The sequence below is a fragment of the Haliotis cracherodii genome, unplaced genomic scaffold (assembly GCF_022045235.1).
Source record: "Haliotis cracherodii isolate W230 unplaced genomic scaffold, xgHalCrac1.p SCAF_14, whole genome shotgun sequence".
Classification (NCBI taxonomy): Eukaryota; Metazoa; Mollusca; class Gastropoda; order Lepetellida; family Haliotidae; genus Haliotis; species Haliotis cracherodii.
In genome coordinates this window covers 27,391,736-27,404,240 of record NW_027266269.1, presented here as the reverse complement: position 1 = coordinate 27,404,240, position 12,505 = coordinate 27,391,736, and the positions used below count along the sequence as shown (strand labels likewise).

At 43.4% G+C, this 12,505-nt stretch overlaps 1 protein-coding gene across 3 annotated transcripts in view; it reads left to right on the top strand.

Moving 5' to 3' along the window:
- Positions 1–3,121, top strand: part of LOC139461153 (NADPH oxidase 5-like) — a 44,976-nt gene extending 41,855 nt beyond the window's left edge. For all 3 annotated transcript variants that reach the window (XM_071242713.1, XM_071242715.1, XM_071242714.1), the window contains exons 13-14: positions 263–529; positions 1,250–3,121. In XM_071242713.1, coding sequence (XP_071098814.1) covers positions 263–529; positions 1,250–1,381 — 399 coding nt within the window. In that variant the 3' untranslated portion in view covers positions 1,382–3,121. The remainder of the gene's footprint in view (positions 1–262; positions 530–1,249) is intronic.
- The last annotated feature ends 9,384 nt before the right edge of the window (positions 3,122–12,505 follow it).

The following is a 12,505-nucleotide window of genomic DNA, read 5'->3' as shown; positions in this document are numbered from 1 at the left end:
CACTCACTCACTCAATGTGGAACTAAAGTAAACCGAAATATCTTCTGATTTCTAGCAGAAGAAACTTACTGATTAAGCGGAGATAAATAAGGGAGGTAACTTTTTACAGAAAATATTCCTGTCAAAGTGTTTTGTTCACTGCAGTGAAATATCACATGTTATATTCACTACTATGAAAATATCATTTTCCCAACTTTAGAAACTCAGTCTTTAACACTGAAGCATATGGCGAATATATTTCTTCCATTGGTGTCGTTACAAGGTCGACTTCATCTGGATCAACCGTGACCAGAAGTCCTTCGAGTGGTTCGTCAGCCTTCTCACTCAGTTAGAAATGGAACAGACTATGGAAGGCGGGCTGGGCAACATGATCGAGATGCACATGTATATGACTGCAGCACTTAACAAGACGGACCTGAAAGGAATCGGCTTACAGATGGCCCTTGACCTCATCCATAAGAAACAAGACAAAGACCTGTTGACGGGGCTGAAAACACGGACACAGCCAGGGAGACCTGACTTCAGAAAGGTAGTGAGACGTGAAATTAAATATTTATACATCGATGGAGACAAACTAAAGTGTAATAACTTCATATGCAGTATGTTTTCTGAAAGACATGTTTGAAATTAACATACTTAGACGTTTAGGGGGGGTGCTTCTGCCGCTGTACCCTAGCCATAACAACAAACAAACGAGACAAATATAGATACTTAAATTTGTGCTTGTTTGTCTTCTTCTGTATTAAATGGTGCTCATTATATATTTAAACATGGACGAGAGATAGAAATTGATAGCTTCTCGACAGACCCAGTGCACGTATGTTATGTGGCATTCACCCTTCACTCTAGCAGGATATACAATGTACAATGTACTCATCAACTTTTAAGCTCCTGACATTCAATGACTTGAGAGTTCCTTTAACTCCCGTGGGTCTCTTGAAGACTGACGTCATGGATCGTGAGGCGACTAACGGGATCGGGTGGTCAGACTCGCTGACTTGTTGATGCATGTCATCGTATTCCAATAGCGTAGACCGATGCTCATGATGTCGATCACTGGATTGGATTATTTACAGACCGCCGGCATAAAGCTGGAATATTGCTGCGTGTGACGTTAAAAAACAAACAAACAAGCTTCATGTTAGTCTATTGATGACGTTTATTCTTTCTTATTCGTTGTCACATAGTCAAATTGGTAGTTGTCTCCTTACGTATGCCATTTATAATCTGTGGCATTGTTATTTTTCAGCTGTTCAGAACGATTGCTGCGGAGAAGAAGGGACACGTTAACGTCTTCTTCTGTGGAAACCCCACCCTGGCTAAAACTATCAAACAACAGTGTGAATCTTTTGGGTTTGGCTTTTCAAAGGAGAATTTCTAAATGGACATTCCAAAGCAGCTATAGGAGAAACGACATGACATCACGTGATATCTTTTCAGTATAAACCGAGGGTCAAAATAAGTATTTAGTTTAATTTTTGTGATTGTTTTAGATTTGAAAAGTGAAATAACTGTTCAATTTGATTACGAATATTTAACCATTACTTATTCCTGCAACAGTAATTTTAAAAGTAATCTGTGGCTGGATAATTTTGTGTAAAAATATTTCTGTTCAGTTACGACTTGGATATGAAATGAATCTGCATCAACATGACTCCTACCATGTTCGAAATGTTTTAATTTTGTGCCGAAAAATGAAGATTTATTGATTTTTAAGATAACATATCTAAGATACCAATCAGCATAATTCTGAAAAAAACCAGTTTCATCTTTAAAAGTTTCTAATATAAAAATATTTAAAAATTAGAATCTTGTGAAAGTGTTCTTTAAGTGTTGACTAAGTGCCAGATCAGTTCATGTCTTCGACAAAATATCCCTTACTTGATATTTTCAACTGGGTTGCTGAAGAGCTACTCTTACTTGTGTTATTAATAACTTGTTCCCATCAGACTACCACACGCTATCAACTTGAATCACTTGTTGTCAGCACTGTAACAACGACTGTAACTTTTTTTTATTCTCTGCAATTTGACCTACACTGCCTGGCAAAGGAAAGTAAACCCTTGAAAATTGGATATAACCAGCAATAAATAAACTTTATCAAAAGGTTACTTGGCTGAAAACCGTCGCCGAAACTTTAAACGTAAGGTCCAATATTGCCTATGATATCTGTATCATATATACTCACCGCCAAAAGAAACGCGAACCACAGAAACATATAGAGAAGTATGTACGTTAATAAGAGATGTTTCCAATGGGTATCATTTAATGAAAAAACTAACAATCAGTCAAGTGTTACCGAAGAGTGTCTCTATTTATACCACAATATGCTGCACGTGATTTCCAAACTTTACACGCAAATGGTGCATCTTGAGTTATGGATCTATGACGTCACATGTTATCTGATCATGAGCGTCGGTTAACACAACATACTAGTATGTTCGTTTGTGCATCGAATGAATCTAATGTCTCTTGAATATAAGTAAGTCTTCATATATTAACCAACATGTATGGTATTCGCGTTTCTTTTGTCGATGAGCATATATTACCATCGAATAGTCATTTCTTGTTTGTTTCATTTTAACCACTATCAGACATTTTGCCTGGCAGTTTATATCACCATGTCCTGCCTAAATGTTGATCACTTGCGTGAGAAAGCTATAGACATCAGTTCCGAAACGTCGCGTTGAAAAAAAAAGTGCTATCACCCCAATCAATAACAAGTAATTGAATATTTTGCCGGCCGAGAGTGTCTTGCGTATATAAAATGATTAGATCCCCAAAATACTATATTCGCGAAGTAAGGGAGTTAACTGACAATAAAATTAACTTGCCAACTACACTCGAATGTCCAGGCTCGATCGTTGCGCCACCAGTGGTTATACCGAGATATGTCCCTCCTATTGACCAATCAGATTTCATCACTCATATTACTTGCATTTGCTTCAAACAAAATTGCGGCAACCAGTCAAGACGATCTGATCGATAATGAAGATCTATATTGTAATAAAACGGGTCTTACCCCGCGAAGTGCATCAGATCACTTGAGCGCCTTGAATAAATACATGAAAATATTTGCAAAATATCTTTCGACGCCCAGTTGACGGTACAAATGCTTTTCAAATACTGCAGTCGACCAAAATGTGCACGTTGAAATCCATGTTGTTTACGAACCGGATTTCTAGTTCGTTTCGCGATTTTGATAGGACTGTGCATGAACTCCGGACGTCTTTCCTAGTTCGGCAAGGGTGGAAACTGGACTTTTATAAAGAGAGTTTTTATCAACGAGTGTTGATATATTTGATATCAAAAGACACGAGGGTGAGATTTTATTTATCATCCAACATCATTCTTCCAACTTTTGCAATTTGTAGGCAGTAATTAGCAGTGTCTTCAGTGTAAAAAGTACTGCTAACAGCTTCAGTAGCAGAGCCATTAGTGATGTCATTTGATTGTGACGTCATGGTAACCAGTGACGTCACAATGGTCTGCAAAGCATTGTGATGTAATTTCATTGCAGCGATATCTAATATCTAATCCAAGCGATATCGCCTGTGGGAGCCAGTTTTGGATGATAAAGTCAGTTTAACTCCCTTGCCTCGGGAAGATGAAAAATATAGTCGATTGGAAAATGACGCGTCAGCTGTGTCTTGCGTCCAGCTGCCCTGGTGTGATGCTCTGTGAACACTTGCCTGACAGGCGGTGGGATAGCGCTGTGGATAAAGCGTTGGCTCGTCAGGCCAAAAGCCCGGTTCAATTCCCAGGTGGGTACAATGTTTGAGGCCCATGTTGCTGGAATATTGCCGAACGCGGCGTAAAACCATAATCACTCACTTGCCATGGCTAACCCACATGTTTCTGATTGTGTGCAGCATGTGTTGTCTTACTGCAAATGTTACTTATTCAAATGTTTTACACATTTTCTGTTTTTCTTCTAACCAACAACAACCGAAGCACAATCATTTTGTATCACGTTGTTAATAAAGTTAATGAAAGTAACACTAGTTTTTGTTTGTTTTTCGTTAATCTGGTATTCTTGAAGGAGAGAGCGGGTGACGGGTATTATACGCCGATACGGCACCTGTATCACCTTAAACCGAATATGAGTGAGTGAGTGAGTATGGTTTTACGCCGCTTGTAGCAATATTCCAGCAATATCACGGCGGGGGACACCAGAAATTGGCTTCATACATTGTACCCATGTGGGAATCGAACCGGTCACCGGCGTGACGAGCGAACGCTTAAACCACAAGGCTACCCCACCGCCCCGTAACCGAATACGGGGCAGTGGAGTAACGTAGTGGTTAAAGGTTCTCTAGTCACGCCGAAAACTAGGCTTTGATTACCTTCACGGGTCGATGTTTGAAGCTAGTTTGCGGGTGTGAGCATTGCTAAACGCAGAGCTAAACAAGACTTCCTAAGACCGCCTCCGTGGTGTAGTGGTAGAGGGTCCGCCTGGAAAGCGGAAGGTCCGGGGTTCGATCCCCGGCCGCGTCATACCAAAAGACGTTAAAAGATGGTACCCTGTCTGGCGCTCGGCATTAAGGTGTTAAAACAAGGACTGGTCGGCTCGGAGTCAGTATACTGTGTCTGAGTTGTGTATTCATGTGGAACTGCGGCATGGTATCTCAGTGAGATAGCACTTTAAATCGGCATCAGTCCGGACTAGTACAAGCAGCCACACACACACACACACACACACACACACACGCACGTGCATGCACCTCGCTATATATAATCTTGGACACGACGTTAAACCCAATTTCACCTCACCTCACAAGACTTCCTAACCCACAGTACCCGCATCTTGACAAAACACAGGTGGTCGATAACAGGTACACCAATCAACGCTGGATGTATGACTTCTTTGAGAGGCATTCAGAAGTTCTAGTACTAAGTAAGGATAAGCTGTATAGATGAACAACTCCTTTATTACAATTCGGAGCGACGTTTCGGTGTAGGTTCTAACACCGTTATCAAGTGATGTACAGAGTATGGTTGACAAGCTAATGTACAGGTATCAGGCAGTGTTTATACAGTTGAGTTGATCAACATCAAAAGACTCCAATGAACCGTGACCATGGCTACAACATACCCCCTATACACCATCAACTCATCAAAGGCCCCAATCAGTCATAACCCTTTGTTTATAATACTCTTTTCATCTGTTAGGAAGTTAACCTTATATCGCCCCTTCGGGTACATAACAGGCAAGGCGACTATGCTTGTCTTAAAGGGCGGCTAACGTAGTTGATGCATGTCATCGATCCCAATTGCGTGGATTGATGCTCATGATGTCAATAACCGGATTGTCTGGTCCAGACTCGATTTTTTCTAGACAGCCGTCATATAGCTGGAATATTACTTAGTGCGGCGTTAAACAAACAAACAAACAAACAAACAAACAAACAAACAAACAAACATAACAGGTGCAACTACATCCCAATCTACTCAACCGTATAAACACGACCTCATACCTGTATATATGCAGTCTTGTGTATCTCCCAACTTAGTCTACACGTAAAAGGGGGCGGTCGGGTAGCCTAGTGGCTAAAGCGTTCGCTCGCCGAAGACCTGGGTTCGATTCCCGACATGGGTACAATGTGTGAAGCCCATTTCTGGTGTCCCCCGCCGTATTGCTGGAATTTTGCTAAGAGCGGCGTAAAACCATACTCACTCACTCACCCACTACACGTAAAAGACCTGCAGAACATACTGACATATTTATCCACTGAATACCTGCGGTTTTATTTTGATGAAATTTGTAAGGCTAGTCATGGAAGGGCGGCTTCTCCTATTTCAAAACTGTTCGTGAAACATTTTAAAAGCGGATGAAGAATGTAATGTGTACTTAATTTTCAAAGCGGCGCACACTGAGCAATGGAACACCAGCACGTCACGCTTTGTAACATTGAGATTCGTTAAAGGCGACCTACTATTTGATATCTTAGGTTTTTCGAAAACATTCATATGAAAAAATTAACGCAATTGCAGTTACAGCGCAATGTTCACAATTCACTGGGAGTACAAGTGTGCGGAGAGTAATTGGATGGGTCTCAGCAGTATTCCCGATAATCACTGTCCAGACAAACCAATGTCGTGATCAGCAAAGATTATACATTCAAAACCAAGTCAAATCACCCCCAGAATATGACCCCCCGATCCCCTTTGTCGGTTTTTCCCCCATGCGTGGAAGGCTGAACTGAGTGAGTGAGTGAGTGAGTTTGGTTTTACGCCGCTTTTAGCAATATCACGGCGGGGGACACCATAAATGGGCTTCACACATTGTACCCATGTCGGGAATCGAACCCGGGTCTTCGGCGTGACGAGCTAACGCTTTAACCACTAGGCTACCCGACCGCCCCTGAACTGAGCCTCAGCTGTACATGATCAGTGTGTTACCTACGGTTTTTGTTTGTTTGTTTGTTGTTTAACGTCTCACTCAGCAATATCCCAGCTATATGTTGCAGGTCTGTAAATAATCGAATCTGGACCAGACAATCCAGTGATTGATATCATGAGCATCGATCTACGCAAATGGGATACGATGACATGCATCAACCAAGTCAGCGAGCCTGAACAGCAGTTCCCGTGGGTCGCCTCCTACGACAAGCACAGTCGCCCTTTACGGCAAGCTGGGTTACTTTAAACCTATTATCAACCCGGATCTTACCCACGGAGTGAAGAGGCGTACAGGGTTGACCTCATCTTGTTCGTTAAGATTGGATCACAGTGACCTCGCTAAGTTTCACTCACAAACAATAAAGATATTTTTACAAGCTTAACACTTTTTTTTTATTAAACCAACCAACGATCACCACAAGCATCAAATTCGCTTTGCATTCTATATTAGTTCCACTGAGGTCTACGACAGACATAAAATAATCGAGGTATATCCATTTACCCGGTACGACCACAGACAGATCGTGGTCCCCATGAGAGTGCCGAATTGAAGTCATTTAAACTTATATGAAAATGAATAAGAGAACACTTAGTTTTAGTAACAGTAAAATGATATGTTATCATGGCTTCCCAGCCTTGGCTACAAAATACGCGTTGGCAATATCCACACAAACACAACTCAACATTTGCTTCTGATTCTGATGTGTTGAATTCGTATGCGCGCTATTTTCAAATGTAGGATAGCTTATTTCTCTATAGGGGGCACGGGTGGCCCAGTCGTCTAAGGCTACGCAATTCGCTGTGCAAAGTTGCGTCCCTTGGGCACGCCAGAAACCTATGATTGTTGGATCGAATCCCGGTTCGCCCCGATTATGTTTCTAGGTTTGTCAGCACCATACCCACGCTCGTGATTTTCACCAAAGTGGTAAACGTCTGAGACCTGCATCACTTCGGGCTTTCCTCCTACATTAAGCTGACACGCCGTGATATAATACTGTTAAAAGCGGCGTCACACCTAACTCACTCACTCCCCCAACTCACTCCTCCAATTCACTCACCCACCCACTCACCCACCCACACACTCACTCACCCACCCACCCACCCACCCACTCACTCACTCACTCACTCACACTCACACTCACACTCACTCACTCACTCACTCACTCACTCACTCACTCACTCACTCACTATTTCTCTATATTTTTCATGGCTCCCTTATTCGCCTCCATCAGTGTATTTGGACAGGCATCTAAACTTGCGTTAGATGCTCCGGGCGTACCATCAGTGTCTGTTTTGAGACATATGCTTTGTGGCAGTGTTTGTTCACGAATAAACGTACACGACTGTGTGTCAGATCACTCAAAGTGGACAGTTACGATACATACATATACCTGAAAGGATGATTGACCTCTGATTTATGGCCCGAAACATCCCAAATATGAACGCTACTATTCGCTTTTGCTCTGTAGCGCAAAACGCTGTGTGTAGATCACCCTTGTTTTGATGACCTTGGCCTTTGTTGGAAGCTGCCAGTCACACAATAGGCAATCAGGCTCGAGTCTGTTGATTTCATTTCTTCACTATTCGATCGTACAGTTAACATGGACTTTTCCAGAAGTGGATTGACAGGATATCAATTCAAGGAAACTGGTGAACAGAACTTCCGAAATTTAAAGAGCAGCACTGATTGAGTTTTTAGGTTTTCTTACAGTTGCCCCGCGTACTAAAAACTATGCACTTAAATTAACATTTGTTGAAAGCATTCGTAAATAAAGATCTTGAAAAGTGCAGCGGATGTTTTTTTCGGAAATAAAGTGCTACTGTACTGCCTGAACAAACAATAGCAGGAACATTTTATTACTGCATAGAAATTTCGACAATGAGATTTTTTTTATTTATGTACTTTAAATACACATTCAACTTCATGATCTTTCGCTTGTCAGACACCATGGAAAGTTCACTCTTTTCGTAACAATGGATGGTATCGTGCACGAGTGTAGTGCATGCATTCTCAGTGTATCAGGTTGTGCATCAGTTTATATCCGGGTATTTCAGAGTTGCTGACGGACGTTCAGGCTCATAGGCAAACTCAAATTACATCGCTGTTGACCTTGAAGATGACACAGCACCTCTTCACTCTGCAGCTGGGAACTCTCCACAAAGCTATATGGAGTTTAACCATGGCCAGACAATCTACACATACAGGAGGTCAGACAATCTACACATACAGGAGGCCAGACAATCCACACATACAGGAGGCCAGACAATCTACACATACATGAGGCCAGACAATCCACACATACAGGAGGCCAGACAATCCACACATACATGAGGCCAGACAACCTACACATACAGGAGGCCAGACATTCTACACATACAGGAGGCCAGACATTCTACACATACAGGAGGCCAGACATTCTACACATACAGGAGGCCAGACAATCCACACATACAGGAGGCCAGACAATCCAAACATACAGAAGGCCAGACAATCCACACATACAGGAGGCCAGACAACCTACACATACAGGAGGACAGACAATCTACACATTCAGGAGGCCAGACTATCTACACATATAGGGGTCCAGACAACCTACACATACAGGAGGCCAGACAATCTACCCATAAAGGAGGCCAGACATTCTACACATACAGGAGGCCAGACTATCTACACATACAGGAGGCCAGACAATCTACACATAAAGGAGGCCAGACATTCTACACATACAGGAGGCCAGACATTCTACACATACAGGAGGCCAGACAATCTACACATAGAGGAGGCCAGACAACCTACACATACAGGAGGCCAGGCATTCTACACATACATGAGGCCAGACAATCTACACATACAGGATGCCAGACAATCCACACATACATGAGGCCAGACTATCTACACATATAGGGGTCCAGACAATCCACACATACAGGAGGCCAGACAATCCACACATACAGGAGGCCAGACAATCCAAACATACAGAAGGCCAGACAATCCACACATACAGGAGGCCAGACAACCTACACATACAGGAGGCCAGACATTCTACAAATACATGAGGCCAGACAATCTACACATACAGGAGGCCAGACATTCTACAAATACATGAGGCCAGACAACCTACACATACAGGAGGCCAGACATTCTACACATACAGGAGGCCAGACATTCTACACATACAGGAGGCCAGACATTCTACAAATACATGAGGCCAGACAAACTACACATACAGGAGGCCAGACTATCTACAAATACATGAGGCCAAACAATCTACACATACAGGAGGCCAGACAACCTACACATATAGGAGGCCAGACAATCTACACATACAGGAGGCCAGACATTCTACACATACAGGAGGCCAGACAACCTACACATACAGGAGGCCAGACATTCTACACATACAGGAGGCCAGACATTCTACACATACAGGAGGCCAGACAACCTACACATACAGGAGGCCAGACATTCTACACATACAGGAGGCCAGACATTCTACACATACAGGAGGCCAGACAATCTACACATACAGGAGGCCAGACAATCTACACATACAGGAGGCCAGACAACCTACGCATACAGGAGACAAGACTATCTACACATACAGGAGGCCAGGCATTCTACACATACATGAGGCCAGACAATCTACACATACAGGATGCCAGACAATCCACACATACATGAGGCCAGACTATCTACACATATAGGGGTCCAGACAATCCACACATACAGGAGGCCAGACAATCCACACATACAGGAGGCCAGACAATCCAAACATACAGAAGGCCAGACAATCCACACATACAGGAGGCCAGACAACCTACACATACAGGAGGCCAGACTTTCTACAAATACATGAGGCCAGACAATCTACACATACAGGAGGCCAGACATTCTACAAATACATGAGGCCAGACAACCTACACATACAGGAGGCCAGACATTCTACACATACAGGAGGCCAGACATTCTACACATACAGGAGGCCAGACAACCTACACATACAGGAGGCCAGACATTCTACACATACAGGAGGCCAGACAATCTACACATATAGGGGTCCAGACAACCTACACATACATGAGGCCAGACAATCTACACATACAGGAGGACAGACAATCTACACATACAGGAGGCAAGACAATCTACACATACAGGAGGCCAGACAATCTACACATACAGGAGGCCAGACAATCTACACATACAGGAGGCCAGACAACCTACACATACAGGAGGCCAGACATTCTACACATACAGGAGGCCAGACAATCTACACATACAGGAGGCCAGACATTCTACACATACAGGAGGCCAGACTATCTACACATACAGGAGGCCAGACAACCTACACATACAGGAGGCCAGACATTCCACACATACATAAGGCCAGACAATCTACACATACAGGAGGCCAGATATTCTACACATACAGGAGGCCAGACAATCTACACATATAGGGGTCCAGACAACCTACACATACAGGAGGCCAGACAATCTACACATACAGGAGGACAGACAATCTACACATACAGGAGGCAAGACAATCTACACATACAGGAGGCCAGACAATCTACACATACAGGAGGCCAGACAATCTACACATACAGGAGGCCAGACAACCTACACATATAGGGGTCCAGATAATCTACACATAAAGGAGGCCAGACTATCTACACATACAGGAGGCCAGACAACCTACACACATAGGGGTCCAGATAATCTACACATAAAGGAGGCCAGACTATCTACACATAAAGGAGGCCAGACAATCTACACATACATGAGGCCAGCAACCTACACATACATGAGGCCAGACAACCTACACATACAGGGGCCCAGACAACCTACACATACATTAGCCGACATCACAGTAACAACGCCACAGTATCATCCACACAGTTGCAACATCACAATAGCAACGCCACAGTATCACCCACACAGTAGCAACATCACAATTAGCAACGCCACAGTAACATCCACACAGTTGTAACATTACAATATCAACGCCACAGTATCAACCACACAGTAGCAACATCACAATAGCAACGCCACAGTATCACCCACACAGAACCAACATCACAATAACAACGCCACAATATCACCCACACAGAACCAACATCACAATAACAACGCCACAGTATCACCCACACAGTAGCAACATCACAATAGGAACGCCACACTATCATCCACACAGTTGCAACATCACAATAGCAACGCCACAGTATCATCCACGCAGAAGCAACATCAGAATAGCAACGCCACAGTATCACCCACGCAGTAGCAACATCACAATAGGAACGCCACACTATCATCCACACAGTTGCAACATCACAATAGCAACGCCACAGTATCATCCACACAGTAGCAACATCACAATAGGAACGCCACACTATCATCCACACAGTTGCAACATCACAATAGCAACGCCACACTATCATCCACACAGTTGCAACATCACAATAGCAACGCCACAGTATCATCCACGCAGAAGCAACATCAGAATAGCAACGCCACAGTATCATCCACACAGTAGCAACATCACAATAGCAACGCCACACTATCACCCACACAGTAGCAACATCACAATAACAACGCCACAGTATCATCCACACAGAAGCAACATCACAGTAGCAACGCCACAGTATCACCCACGCAGTAGCAACATCATAATAGCAACGCCTCAGTATCATCCACACAGTTGCAACATCACAATAACAACGCCACAGTATCATCCACACAGTAGCAACGCCACAGTATCACCCACACAGTAGCAACATCACAATAGCAACGCCACAGTATCACCTACACAGGAGCGACATCACAATAGCAACGCCACAGTATCACCAACACAGTAGCAACATCACAATAGCAGAGCCACAGTATCATCCACACAGAAGCAACATCACAATAGCAACGCCACAGTATCATCCACACAGTAGAAACATCACAATAGCAACGACACAGTATCACCAACACAGTAGCAACATCACAATAGCAACGCCACAGTATCACACACACAGTAGCAACATCACAATAGCAACGACACAGTATCACCAACACAGTAGCAACATCACAATAGCAACGCCACAGTATCATCCACACAGT